General features: G+C 34.4%; 2 protein-coding genes across 4 annotated transcripts; one reads left to right on the top strand and one right to left on the bottom strand.

Moving 5' to 3' along the window:
• Positions 1–113: 113 nt before the first annotated feature.
• On the bottom strand, positions 114–1,098 carry LOC106401556 (heavy metal-associated isoprenylated plant protein 16-like). Its single transcript, XM_013842092.2, has 3 exons — positions 975–1,098; positions 782–860; positions 114–693 (listed from the first exon to the last, which is right to left on the bottom strand). Exons 1-3 carry the CDS (start codon positions 984–986, stop codon positions 293–295), a joined length of 492 nt encoding a protein of 163 aa, XP_013697546.1. The 5' UTR covers positions 987–1,098; the 3' UTR covers positions 114–292.
• A 6,452-nt stretch (positions 1,099–7,550) lies between these two features.
• Positions 7,551–14,884, top strand: LOC106397011 (lysine-specific demethylase JMJ25). 3 transcript variants are annotated; one of them, XM_013837535.3, is made up of 13 exons: positions 7,551–8,329; positions 8,410–8,534; positions 8,791–8,890; positions 8,974–9,112; positions 9,291–9,354; positions 9,469–10,198; positions 10,385–10,714; positions 13,520–13,822; positions 13,965–14,037; positions 14,124–14,209; positions 14,275–14,394; positions 14,478–14,539; positions 14,614–14,884. In XM_013837535.3, the coding sequence occupies exons 1-13, from the start codon at positions 7,688–7,690 to the stop codon at positions 14,708–14,710; spliced, it is 2,871 nt and encodes a 956-aa protein (XP_013692989.2). In that variant the 5' UTR covers positions 7,551–7,687; the 3' UTR covers positions 14,711–14,884. The 3 variants fall into 3 exon arrangements, with proteins under 3 accessions (XP_013692989.2, XP_022559271.1, XP_022559270.2); XM_022703549.2 differs by having other exon boundaries at positions 7,558–8,329; positions 8,734–8,890; XM_022703550.2 differs by lacking the exons at positions 13,520–13,822; positions 13,965–14,037; positions 14,124–14,209; ... (1 more) ...; positions 14,478–14,539; positions 14,614–14,884 and adding an exon at positions 11,697–11,912 and having other exon boundaries at positions 7,552–8,329; positions 8,734–8,890.
• The last annotated feature ends 164 nt before the right edge of the window (positions 14,885–15,048 follow it).

Genomic DNA, 15,048 nt, shown 5'->3' with positions numbered 1-15,048 from the left:
TTGAAGGTGAGTGAGTTGAATTTGTAGGAACCCTTTGGTGTCTTGGTTTGTAGGAGAATGTACTGGATTGTGTATTAAAAGCAACTCTAGAAAGATTGTAATGAGACTCCACGGATAAGAAGATTTAGCTTTTCATTTCATAAGAGTATCTACAAGTATAGAGTTTGCGTGGTTTTGGAAGCTCAAGGGTATTTTTATTCATGTGACAAATCTGACTATCAAAATGCATTAACATGTTGAAACTTGAAATACTTAGTATACATAAGTTGTTATCACTTCCGTTGTAGTCTTCTCACATGAACCTCCAATTGGGTCCGTAGTTGTAGAAAGGTTCCCCAGTATAATCTCTAAAGTTATACCCGTAGGGATCACACGGATGTGGAGAGGAAGACGGCACACCATATCCGTAAGGCCAGGGTTGATAACATGGATTACAACAACACGGCTCTGGCTTTTTCTCCTCATCTTTTTTCTCATCTGTTTTCTTCTCGTCAGCTTTCTTATCATCTGGTTTCTTGTCATCCTTCTTCTTGTCGTCCTCTTTCTTGGGTGGTTCAACTTTGTTTACGCTTACAAGCTCAGCGAAGGCTACTTTCTTCCTCAGTGTGTTGGTTAGACAGATCATATTGACTTCAACACCGGTCACCTCAATCTGGTTCCTGTGATCTCCCTTTATTTCCACAGCCGAGACTCCTACAAAACCATGGCAACAACTCTTTAGATTCAACATGAACTACGAGAATCAGCTTTTTAAATGGTTTTTGTTTTGTTTTGTTGTTACCTTTAAACTGAGCGGCAGTTTTCATTGCTTTTGCTCTAGTTTTATCATCAGTCATAGTAACTCTTATCAGAATCTTTTGCTGCACACAATTAGAAAACCTCTTAGCATCATAAGAAAAAGTCTTCTTCCACACATATAGACACAAAGTGTGTTCCAAGTAATGACTTGTTGATGAGTACACATATATACATACCTTGATGCTCATGTCTTGTTCACAACCGGTTTTGTGGATGATTAGAGATGATCTGCTTTGAGAATTCGCTTTGAATGTTTGGTGGGGATTTTCTTTTTGTTGGCTCTGAATTTCTGAGTCTTCTTTAGATCAGAATCTGAGGAAATATATAGAAGGGATTGATTATATATTTGTATTCATTCCATGAGTCATTGTCATGCACCAACGGAATAATTCAGATAGTTTAAATTTCGTTTTCATATCGTTCCTTGCGTGTTTTATTTGACTCTACTTGCCGATTCGTAGAAATTCATTAATATTATAAAGACTCGAAAATTCGTTATTTAACTAGGTCAAAAATTAGATTAAATAATGAGACATAGGCAATATTTTGTAATATACCATCGTCTCATATCTCATATATGTAAGGCTTAAGATGATATGTTTAGTATTTGATCAAAAAAAAAAAAAAGATGATATGTTTAGTCAATATTTGCATTATGATGATGAATACATTTTGTTTTTACTAGCTATCATGTTGTGCATACGTAACAAATAACAATGAATGAAACAATTGTGTATCAAAGTCTTGGTCTCCTCTAGAGCGCAGGTTTCCCTACACCTTCCTACTTAATCAAAAATAAGATTAATTTGACTGCTAATCTGTCATCCATTTGTTGTCATAATCAAATACTATATGCTTGACTTACAATATCTATGATTGCTCAAAGTCTTGTGAAACAAGTAGTTTTAAAAGTTATACCATAATTATTCAACTTTTGAGAGGATGGCGTAATCATACGATCGATATAGTTTTGGACTTGTCACGAATGAGTTACTTGGACCTATCAATAAATATATTTCATATATCAAATTTAATAATTTAATAGGGAGTTACAAGAGTCGACAGAAACACATACGCCAACCAATTAAATTCATTCTTTTTCTTTTTCTTTTTGTTTGTCCTTCTGGAGATGAATGTTGGTTTTGTCACCATGTCGGTGGTGATGGAATCAGTTGTTGTATCTTCTCTTGTGGAGCTAGTGGCTCATATAGCAAGGTTTACCTTTCATCTTATAACATCCTACGTGCATCATACTCTTCATTGTTGTTTCCATAATACTCTTTGTCTTAAAGATGTCAATTCATTGTGCAGGGCAAGAGTGTTCTTGAGCCTTTTGAGAATGAAAACTACCTCGACACTTTGGAGCTCAAGAAAGAAAGCGAAGGCTGTTGGAGATGATGATACCTCTAGGTTCGTCACTCTCTCTTGTTTAGTTTTGCTTACATGTTTGCAACTCTAAAATTGTGTTTGGATCTTTAATTGTTTTGATACAGGGAGTTTGTGCTTGGTCGTTGTTGTTGGGATACTTCGGTCTCAAAAGTGTTTAGGAAGCCGGAGTTGAGTTTAGCCGGGGTTAAACCTAGTAACAACAAGAAGATACTTGAGAATGTAAAAAGAAGTGTAAGAAGCAGCGTTCGTGCCAATCGTGCTCTGACTCCCTCTGAGCTGAAGAGGATTTTTGGGGCAAAGTTATACAACATTTGCTGCACAAAAGGAGTTCATACTTCTTTTTCTTGTTCGTTTGAAAGGTTCCAGAAAGAAGATGGTGATCCCATTTACCACAACCAGTTTTTGGGTTGGAGATCTCCTAATAGGGTAAGGTTTTTTAATTCTCAATACCTTTCCTTTCCTTACTTCTTTTAATTGTCAATACCCTTTCCTTACTTTTTTTTTTATCTTCTTGTTATTTTTCTTCAGTCTCCCAACTGGATAGAGGGAGTTACAAGAGTTGACATGAAATGGGTTGAACTTTCAGAGGAAGATAAGAAGAAAGTTGGTGAACCTATCCATTCAAAACAAGAAGATAAAGTGGTAGGAGATGTTCTAGACCAAGAGGGACATCGTAAGTCAAACTTTCTTCTTTACCTTTTTTCGAAATTTGTTGAACTCGAACTCTCAATATCATTACTAAACTTTTTTTTTTGTGTTTGCATTTTGCAGAAATATGCGCGGCTTATGTTTGTGTCAATCTAGTGAGCTCGGTGAGAGTCATAAAAGGTTGGGATGACAAATTTGTGAATTTAAGCGTCAAAGAGTTGTGTTTTAATACATCTCCTAGTGACTGCTCACATCAAGCTTCAGAGGGACACAAGTGACATACTCAGCTACTAACAGCTGACCTCAATTATATAAAAGAACATGGAGTGAGAGTGCAACGAGGAGGAGATTATTTTAACTGCGTAACAGACAAACCGAAAGAAAGAAACAAGGAGAAGATGGTTAAAATAGAAGGTTCAATTATTCAACTTTTAAGAGGTTGACATAAGATTACGATCAATATAGTTTTGGACTTGTCACAAATGAGTTACTTGAACCTATCAATAAATATATTTCTTGTAACAAATTTGAAATTTAAATACTTAGATAAATAATGTATTTCTCTGTATGAAACATATAACTAGAAGGATGAAGAACTATATGTTTGCAAATCTGCAAAATAGTTTTAGGTCATGAATTAACCGGTTGGTATAATCTGAATATGTAATTAACCATATTAAATTTTAACCATGTCTTGATCTGCGCAACCGCACAAGTTTTGTTCCTTTTTAACATTGTAACATTTATAGATGATCGACAGTTTTCCATGTTTGAATATATGTTAAGTATTTATATTGTGTTTATAAATTAAACCAATTGAATAACATATGACATAAGTTATCTGTCATTTGATCATATTTTACTATATGGACCATTTTCAATTGTATTTGTTTATAAATATAATTATTTAATATACTTGTGTATGTTTACACGACTATAATGGTTTACCAAATATAGGTTATATGTTTCAGAGTAATTTATATGAAGCAATCATCTAAAACTTTTTTAAAAAGAACTGTGCATCTTAAAATTATATTAATATTAAAACTGAGATTTTTTATTGCAAAATTTAGAATTTAGTTAGTATAAGTAAGCATCACCTAAATTTCATCAATGCAAATCTAAATTGCAAATTTAGTTAGTGATTGCAAATTGATTTTGTGAATGTTAGATGTTGATATTAATTGAATAGGTTTGTTTTTAAAATAACATTGACGGCAATCGAATAAAAGAGAAGGTATTGATATTAATATTGGTCTAAATGTCGTATTTTAAAATGTTACCAAACAATGTTTAAGTCACTATTCTTATCCTAGATACTGTTTTCAAAATATATACATTATAAATTTAAAATAAGTATAACGACGGTAGTTAGGATTTGGAAAATATCTCAAATATATATTGTTTGGTAAATCTTATAAAATAAGAAAATAATCATTAAAATGATTACTTTTATAAACTTTTCTTTGAATAGTTTATTTTTAGTAAGTACAATAAAATACTAATAATTTAATTATTTGGTTAAATAATAAAATAGATTGACATATTAAGCGTATGATTGCATGAAATTTGTCAATAATAGCACAACAATATTTAAATTATATTGCGGATCAAATATCATATGTTAGATTTACAACGCAAGAAAATAAAATGTTCTTTAATGGCATAATTTTCAAATAAATGTCTATATCAAATATCAAAGCTTCCACTGAAAAAATCAATTAAGACCATTTAGTATAATCAATAAGATAATAAATTGATAATCTAAATATATGAAATGCTACGGTTTAACCGTTAGTGAAATAATTAGATTCGTGTTCAGTAAAGTTTTTTTAATCATTAACGAGGGTATTAAATTGAATAAGGATATATTATGAAGATAACAACAATATGCAATTAATAGACTTGTTTGAAATAGTCCAACTTAAAAATCAGGCGTAAAGTAAAGTTGTGACTTATATTTTAGAGAAATTAGGCCACATATACCTAGAAAAACTCATATTTAGGTAAGTACCCTAGACACTATTGACATTTCTAAATCTCAACACTATCCCTGTCTAAACTATCTCATCTCTCTGTCTCTCTTGCTGCCTTCCCCGAACTATCACTAACTCTCTCTTTTTTTCATGTCTCATTTTCTCTTCCCCAATATTTCATTTTCTATTTAATATCTTCTCTGATCTCTTACAAAATTTTCTTTTACAAATGAATTTTTTTTCAACAACTAGAATTTTAACCGATAAATATTTGATTATATGCTACAAATTAATCCTTGTGAGCAAATACATGCTTAGTTAGTTCTAACCAACCGGTTTGAAAATGTCGATATATATTTCCATAAAACTGTGATTTGATACATGATTGCAAATTTCCACATAACATATTGTATTAAATGATACATACTTTTTTTAGCAGTTACAAAATACGATAACGCTTTTCAAAATATGTGGGTATGATGATTTATAAATAGCTTGAGTTAGCTATATATGTTTTGTTAAATGCTACAAAATAGATTATCAGGCTAACTTAACCATTATCTGTTTAACTTTTATATTTTTAACGGTTAGTGATTATGATATCATATCATAAGTTACATCTACCATATTTTTTACGGATCACTAGTGCTTCATGATAAGTATATTTTTATAATAAACAAGTTACCCACTGACAACTTATATAACATCTTAGGTTTGTTACAAAATAGTTTTGTTCATACAATACAAAGTTTGTTAGACTTTTCTTAATAATTAACCATGATAACTTAATCATTACCATCTATTTTTAGTTAGACGTTATCAAACATGTTAGACGCATTTTAAACTAGTTGGTGAGATGCCCAAAAATAACTGGACTTAGCTTATACATAATTTGTTAGAGGCTATAAAATAGGTTACCGTTTTAACTTAATCGTTATCTATATAACTTATATCACAATCCCTAATTCATCCATTGATTTTCAGTTTGAAGTATTAAATGAGAGATATATAAACTGGAGAAGAAAAATCTCTAACCGTGATTGGAATTGATATTACAGAATTCATGTTTGGAAGCTTGGTTCTCTTTGAATTTGTGATTAATTGATATACATATGGCTTCAAATATTACTGTTTCGATGTGATGGTGAAGGTGACGATGACGAACTGAGGAAGAGGAGGAGGAGGAGGAGGAAGAGAGGGAGGTTAGCATATGATTGGTGCAGAAAATAGAGTAAGTAATGATTAAGGGAAATAAAGAAGACTGGCTTGTTTAACAAGAAATTTTTTCAATAACGATTGAAAAAGGAGAGAAACAGGTAAGTGGTAGAGATAGGGTCAGGAAAGAAAGAGAAACAAGATGGGAGTTTGGGCAGGGTAAAACAATCATTTTATGTGTAAATTTCTACAGAATCTAGGGATTTTCATGGGTTTAGGGTAGTTTATTAATTTTGGTTGTTTTTATGTATATACAGCAAATTATCTCTATATTTTAATAGAATGAATTTATTATTAAAAAAATGAACTTGATCATTAATCAATACTATTAATTTGGGACATAACCAATTGATATATGTTGTCTCCAAATATTTATTCCTTTTATTTGATACCCTCTTATTATTCTTTTTATATAATTGTATTCAATTTTATTTAAAAACTAACCACGTCTTTTTCTATCTAATAAAAACGGTTATGTTTCTACTTTTGTAATAAAGTTCTATTCATCGATTTATCTTCACCGTAATCTCTCTCACAGATGAAAGTAACTAAGCGATTATGCGGTGAAAATTTTCTTTGGGTGAATGGTTAAAATGGTTAGGTTGGTTTAGAGCAGAATACGATAATTTAGATGATGACAAAAATACTCTCTTTTAAGACAATCCTGAGGTGGAGATCACAAATTCTTCCAGTTTTTTTTTTCCGGTTATCATTCAAAAATGCTGCAATTTGGTGCAAGCAAGTGTAGAGATGATGATGATGTAAGCTTTGTGATGTGAAAATGTCGAGATTCTTTTGAAAATAGCTGCAACAATACACGTGTACTCCACTATAATTTCCCTTTTTTGAATATTATTTTGTGGTTTATTTTTATTTGTTGTGCACCATTTGTAATCTTATTTTTTCATCGTTTAGGGCTTTCAATTAAAAATTTGTTGGCAATAAATGATATTTTATCAGCTTTAAACATGAAAACAGACTTGAATGAACTTTCTATTGATGTTTTCACTTGACCAAAAATTATAATCTTAAGTTTCTTATATTTTCTTTATATTATAAAATAGTCCTATTAACACAAACATACTTATGATTTGTAAAGAATACAAAAAATATATCCATATCTTTTTTTATATATCATAAATTAATATACTAACTAGATTTTGCGGGTATGTTTTTTATTTTATGTATTTTTAAAAATTTAAATTTTTTAAATTTGTGTGTTTTATTAATATTTGTGTTTTTATTTTTATAATATGTTTCTTATATGATTAATAAGAAGTTTTAATCAATACTATTAAAACATGAACATGACCTATTGATATAGATATTGTCTAACTATTCTAAGGGCGTCTCAAAATCTAGTCGTAGTATTAAAAATTTAAAATTAGACAAGAAGACATTTATTCATTCTTGTAATAAAACATTCGATTTTCGAAATGGGCGGGAAATAAAAACCCACCCCGTTTTGGGTTTAAATCCCAATAGTTTGACAAATTAACCGACCCTAAACTTTTTAACTGTGGCGGAGCAGAGTTTCCCAATATATAGGCAAATCCGCGTTAACAGTGTCTAGGGTTTCGCGTTGTGTTTATAAGATTCCTTTTTTTTTTCTCTGATTGGGGACTCGAAGAGTGGTTTAGGATTTGTTTAATCTTTCAGTCATGAGTTCTACGAATGAGGAAGCTATTAGGGTTGTTGCCGAAGAACCGAATCCACGAGCTGTTCGGATTAGGGCGCCGAGAGCTTGTACTGTCCCGGTGGATTACGCCGAGCCTCCGATTGACGGCGAAGATTTCGAAAGCAAGCCAAAGGCGAAACGAGGCAGGCCTCGTAAAAACCCTGAAGAAGACGAGAAGGCGAGCGATACACCCAAGGCTAAACCGGGGAGGCCTCGGAAAATTTCTGGAGAAGATGATGATAAACCGAAGGCTAAACCGGGCAGGCCTCGGAAAAATCCTGAACAAGACCAGAAGACGAGTGATACACCCAAGGCTAAACCTGAAGAAGACCAGAAGACTGATGATAAACCGAAGGCTAAACCGGGGAGGCCTCGGAAGTATCCCGTCAACGGAGAAGACGAAAAGTCAACGAAGAAAGTTGACCAAGGTGTTATCGCTTGTTTAGAGAGGAAGGAGAATGGAGCTGATGAGAGTAAGGCTTCTGATGGAATGCCTAGGTTCAAAAAGGTTTATTCTCGTAAAAGGCCAATGAAAGAAGAGAAGAAGAAGGATGATGAACTTGTTTCTAAAGGTCCTGTTAAGAGGCCTCGGAAAGTGGTGGTAGGTTGTCTCAACAAAGACGAGGTCAGTGAAAAGCTCTCTCCTTTGCTCAATCATTCGCGTAGGGTTACATAGTAATTTGTATATTGTTTTGCTATGTTTAGGATAACGCTGAAGAATCAGAGTGCATGATGTGTCATCAGTGTCAACGTAACGATAATGGGGAGGTTGTGCGGTGTCAGCACTGCTGCGATAGGAAGCGTTATTGCCACAAATGCTTAGAAACTTGGTATTGCTCTGATCTTACTTTCACACTTACCCATGACGTTTGCTTCTTGATACTCTAGAGATCTGTGATTCTGTATTGGATAGAATCAAGATAAAGATTTCGATTTTGAGCATGAGTTTCTGTTGACGCCTTTATAATTTAACAATATTTATTTAGTATAGAATAATAGGGGTTTAGCTGTCCACTTCCTTGATTGTAGGTTTTTGCTGGGTTTGGTTCCTTGGTTCCAAAGGTTTGAAAACTTGTTCTATATTAGGTACCCTCGCATCCCACATGAAGACATTGCCAAGAAATGCCCCTTTTGCTGGAATACTTGCAATTGCAGAGCATGCTTGCGTCTAGATACTAAAATGGAAGTAAGTACATATCTTGTTTCATTGTGTGTTTTCTTTAATTCTATCTACCATCCTTACTCAATCATTGCTCCAATATCATGTAGGGGTTAAATTCAGACCTCAAGGTTAGCAAGGACGAAGAAGTCCAATGCTCTAAGTATATTCTGCAAAAGCTTCTCCCACATCTGAAGGAAATAAACGATGAACAAGTTCTTGAGAAGGAAGCTGAGGCAAATATATCAGGTACTTTCCCTGCTTTTAACAGTGCTGGAAAGTAACTATTGTTTTTTGGTAGTCCCTTTCATATTGTTTGCGTGCTCATATTATTACGTTTTAAGTGTGTATATGCATTATATTGATGAACTGAGAAGTTGCAATCGGATAGCTCATAGTATAAGTGAATATTTATTTTGTTTCACAGGACTAGAGTTTGGAGAGGTGAAGCCTGAAGACACTAATTGTAGCCCTGGCGAAAGACTATACTGGTAAGTCACCTTGACACTCTTGTTACAGTGAATATGTCAAGTCTTGTTCCAGTGAATATGTCAAGTTCTTATGCTGTTACTAATCTTTCTTGTTTCAACTCTTTGCGTTTACAGTGATAGCTGCCAGACTGCGATCTTTGACCTTCATAGACATTGCTCGAGCTGCGGTTCTGATATCTGCATTGCATGTTCCATGGAGATCCGAAATGGAAAGCTTCAGGCATGTCAGGAGGATGTTTACTGGAATTACATTAGCCGAGGTTTAGATTACCTACATGGAGGAAAAGAAAAAAATGGAAAACCTACGGATGATAAGCTGGAGCCGGAATCATTACTTGCTATTGTCAAGCCCCCATCTACTTGGAAAACAGATGAAGTCGGAATCATTACTTGCTGTTGTGGTGAGGGGGTTTTAGAGTTGAAACGCGTGCTTCCCGATGGTTGGGTATCTGATTTGGTCAAAAAGGTTGAAGAAACTGTTGAAGCCAACAAGCTTTTCGATTTACCTGAAATGGCCACAGAGAGATGCCCTTGTTTTAACTCCGAAGGCCATATTGACATGGAAACCAACAAAAACTTGTTAAAGGCTGCATGTAGAGAAGGATCGGAAGACAATTATCTATATTTTCCAAGTGCTACAGATGCTCAGGAGGAGATTAACCTGAAGCATTTTCAGCATCATTGGGCTAAAGGAGAGCCTGTGATTGTGAGGAACGTGCTTGAGGCTACAGCTGGTTTAAGCTGGGAACCAGGTGTTATGCATCGTGCTTGCCGTCAGATGAGAAGCACCAAGCATGAAACACTTCTGGACGTTAATGCTATTGATTGTCTGGACTGCTGTGAGGTCAGTCTCCCCTTTAGTTAATTATGTGGCATGTATGGTCTATATATATTCTTGGTTGCTTTACTTGTTTTATGTTTCTTTTCCTTTCCGACATACTCTTATGTCTTTTATTAGTTGCAAGTCAAATTTATAGTTGGAACTTGTTGCCATGCTCTTAACTTATATGATGACTTGTTATTGATGTAGGGATCTATTAATCTTCATGCATTCTTTACCGGTTACCAAAAAGGCCGTTACGATCGTGAGGGTTGGCCAAGTGTTCTGAAACTAAAAGATTGGCCTCCATCGAAGAGCTTCAATGAAAACTTGCCGCGTCATTGTGAGGAGTTCTTATGCAGTTTGCCTTTGAAGCAGTACACTCACCCGGTTAGTGGGCCATTAAATCTCGCTGTGAAGTTGCCTGAAAAGTGCTTGAAGCCAGACATGGGACCAAAGACTTACGTTGCTTATGGATTTTCACAAGAAATGGGCCGTGGAGATTCAGTAACCAAACTCCACTGCGACATGTCTGATGCGGTTAGTACTCTTTGTCATTTCTCGTGCACGTTTTCTTTCCTTTCCTGTACTTGGTTTTCTGATGGTTTCCCTTGGTATACCCATAATGATTTCAAAACCTATCAAAATAATGAAATAAGATTCCATTTCGTAAAATAATCGTTCAAAACACATTTTCTTACATATAGGATTAGTCTTCCCTTAGTTCATTTCTAGATAAGTTCTTTTAGTATTTCTCTTTTTTTTTTTTTGGGAAAGATGATATTTTTTTTGTCTTTGAGTTTAACTATTCCCCTAATAGCATCATTTTCTCCTCTTATGAGGCTAAGAATAGAAGTAAATCCCCATAATCTTGTGGTTGGCAATATCCTTCATACTTAAGCTGAATATCGAGCTATGCATATTGAAGTTTTGCTGCAAGTTCGGCTGAAGCTAAATATCTTCATAGATTAAGATTATCAAAACTGACATGATTTTGCGGCCGTCTAATTACCAAAAGACCAACAAAGTGTCTTGTAGAGGCTATTTGTAGATAGATTAATAAGTTTTCCTGCAAAATCTACTAAATCTGAATATCGAGCTATAACTAAACAAGTTCCGTTGCAAGTTTGGCTGAAATTGAATATCTCCACGGATGAAAATTACCTAAACGAACATTATTTTGATGCTGCCTAATCACCAAAACAGACCAACAGAGTGTTTTGTAGAGACTCTTTGCAAATAAGCTAACAAGTTCTATTACAAATTCTGGCTGAAGCTGAAAATCTTCATGGATTAAAGCTACCTAAACCTCTCCCTAATCACAAAATAGACCAAGAAAGTGTTTGCAGATAGACTAAAAGGTCTACTGCAAATTCTACTGAAGCTGAATATCGAGCTATTACTACACAAGTTTTGTTGCAAGTTTGGTTGAAGGTGAATATTTCCATGGATTAAGATTACTTTATTGAATATGATTTTGATGTTGTTAATCACCAAAACAAACCAACAATGTGTTTTGTAGAGGCTCTTTGCATATGGACTAACAAGTTCTACTGCAAGATCTGCTGAAGCTGAATATCTCAATGGATTAATATTATCTAAACGAACATGGTTTTCTGAATCGCCAAAATAGAGCAATAAAGTGTTTTGTAGAGGCTCTTTGTTGATAGACTAACAAATTCTTTTGTAAATTCTGCTGAACCTGAATATCGAGATCTATGACTAAGTTTTGCTGCAAGTTTTGCTGCAAGTTTGGCTGAAGCTGAATATCTCAATAGATTAAGACTACCAAAATAAAATGATTTTTTTGTGGTCAACATCAAAATAAACATGCCAACAAATTGTCTTGTACATGCCTTTTGTAGAAAGACAAACCAATCTAGCTTTAAATTTGGCTGAAGCTGATATCGAGATGAATGCTAGAAGTTTGGCTGAAGCTGAATATCTCAATTACCAAAATGAACATGATTTTGTCGCGGTCTAATCACCAACATGCCAACAAAATGTCTTGTATATGGCTTTTGTAGATAGACTAACAATTCCTGCTTAATTCTGCTGAAGCTGAATATCGAGATGAATGCTACAACTTTGGCTGAAACTGAATATCTCAATAGATTAAGATTACCAAAATGATTATGATTTTGCTGCAGTCTAATCACCAACATGCCAACAAATGTCTTGTATAGGGTTTTTGTAGAAAAACTAATAATTTTTGCTTCAAATTGTGCTGAAACTGAATATCGAGATGAATGTTACAAGTTTGGATGAAGCTGAATATTAAACCAAGATTACCATGTTAACTAAATTTGTTCACCTAATAATCTTTTGAATTTTCAGAACCCATTGAAACCAACTCAAATTGTGCAGTAAAAACCTAGGATCAATAAATTTAACTGTGTAGATTTCATGTGGATTCAATAAAATTGTTTGGCTGGACTTTATGTTTGGGCTGATAACCTTTTGAATACAGAAATGCATTGAAATGAACTGTAGAGAATATTAACTGATGCAAAATCTATATCAATGAGTTGTCAAGCTCCGTTTGACCCGCTGCAGGGCGGGTGCGGGTTGGCCATTTTGAAAAATTCAACATACGGGTGTGGATACGGGTCGAGTCGATTCTACGCGGGTACCTGCTGACCTGCAAAAAAATAAAAAAAATTCAAAAAATAATATATATTTTCGTAAAAAATATATAAAATACTATAAATTCAGAAAATAATATATAATATAATTATTTTATTAAAAAAATAAGTATTATATAATTAAAATATAATTAAAATAATTATTTTATTAAAATTTATATTACCCGCGGGTCCCGCGGGTTATCCGCAAACTTGGACGGGATGGGTGCGGATATGTGAATCTTTCTTTGCGGGTCATGCGGGTCGAAGTTTTGAGTGAAAAAAATGAGTCGACCCGCGGGTTGGCGGGGCGGGCGGGGCGGTTTGACCCGCTAACCCAGCTCGTGTATTATGCAATATCCTTGCTCCATGTCCTTCTTGAGAGTGAATAATAAATACCTTTTGTTTCCTGGTACATTTATAAAAATTTAGTACTGGTTATCTTGTTTCCTTTCCGGTTTAGTCTCTCTATGCTAATTCAGGGACCGACCAATTTGTACTATTCTAGATTGGTTCATTAGTCAAGTAGTAAAAACAGAATATACTCCGTGTCCTATTTCTGGTATCTCTTGGATTTTATGTAAGTTATGTATGAGCGGACTTACCAAAGTTGTCTTTTATTATATATACTTTCATTCTTTCATGATTGGGTGAAAATATAGATCAGTTTTACTCTCTTCTTTTCTGTATCTTAATTGCTCTGCGGTATTTGTAATTTCAGGTTAATGTGCTGACCCACGTAAGTGAAGTGACCATCAAAGAGGAAGAAAAGAAATCCACAATAGAAAAACTGAAGAGGAAGCATGCTGCACAAGATGTCAAGGAGCTGTTTGGCTCGGTTCCTAACTACAAGGAAAAGATAGAGATTCTTGAAAACACTAGTGAAGAAGAAGTCAAGAACCTTGAAGCTGATGGAGGAGCTCTTTGGGACATTTTCCGTAGAGAAGATGTTCCAAAATTAGAGAAATACCTTCTGAGTCATCATAAAGAGTTTCGACATTTCTTTTGTTCCCCCGTCTCTAAGGTACACCTCTCATCCTTAAAGTTTCAGTGGAGATAATGAAGATATGTAGTGAATTTTTTTGCTTCCTGCATGTCTCTATTAGAATTTTGGCGTTTTTTTTTTGTACTTATGGTATATGTTCATCCATCTCTCTTCTATGTAGGTGGTTCATCCAATACATGACCAGTCTTTCTATCTGACGCGTTATCATAAAATGATTCTGAAAGAAGAATACGGTATGCTTTTATACTTTGAATAATACAAGAACATTATCTTTTGACAGTTTTGGTAATAATGTTTCTATGGGCTTTGTATTGTGTAGGCATTGAGCCATGGACGTTTGTTCAGAAGCTTGGAGATGCTGTGTTAATACCTGTTGGCTGCCCTCATCAAGTCAGGAACTTGAAGGTAATACTATGATTTAGTCTCTCAGCAAAAGTTTCATCAGATTGATTATTTTGTTTCTCTTGCAGTCTTGCACAAAGGTGGCGCTTGACTTTGTCTCACCTGAAAATATCAGCGAGTGTTTCCGTTTAACAAAGGAGTATCGTCTGCTACCACCAAACCATCATTCAAAAGAGGACAAGTTGCAGGTACTTTCTTGTTTCGTTTTGACTTCTGGTTGCTACCCATCTCTAAAACTGGTTTTGATTCTCTGCGTGTTTGTTTGTAACAGATAAAGAATATGGTGATCTTTGCAATCGATAAGGCTCTCGAAGACTTGGATCCAAATTACGAGTTAGTTTGTGATACCATAGTATACTCTGTTGTTGTTTTTGTATAAGCTGAGGCTTTTGTTTGTGTTGACTCAGGTCTCCTGTAGCCAAAGAGGAGGAGAAGAAGGTGACGAAGACTGGAAGGAAGCGTAAAAACCGTGAGATGAGTAATGGAGCTAATGTGTTGGCTTGATCTGTCGTTTGTTGTTTGTGTTGATCTGTCGTTTGTTGTTTGTAGTAGTGTGAGAAGGATAAATCTATTTTGGCACTTTTGTTTCGTACCTTCTCCTCCTTAATCACCTAACTCTATACTCTGTTGTTGAAGTCTAACTCATGATACGGTATAATATAACTTATTTCTTGATTAGATTGATATAAACATAGTAGTTAACTAAATTAGATCGATAGTCTGAAGTCTAAAACCTGTGTGTCACAACATTTACTGCGGAAGTAAGATTGCTGAACTGATGGGTCATAAACAAACAAACGTTATGGGCCGTAAGATTAAAATAGTTTGGCCCATTAACGAAA

The sequence above is a fragment of the Brassica napus genome, chromosome C5 (assembly GCF_020379485.1).
Source record: "Brassica napus cultivar Da-Ae chromosome C5, Da-Ae, whole genome shotgun sequence".
In the NCBI taxonomy this organism is placed as follows: domain Eukaryota; kingdom Viridiplantae; phylum Streptophyta; class Magnoliopsida; order Brassicales; family Brassicaceae; genus Brassica; species Brassica napus.
This window is presented reverse-complemented; position numbering and strand designations above follow the sequence as displayed.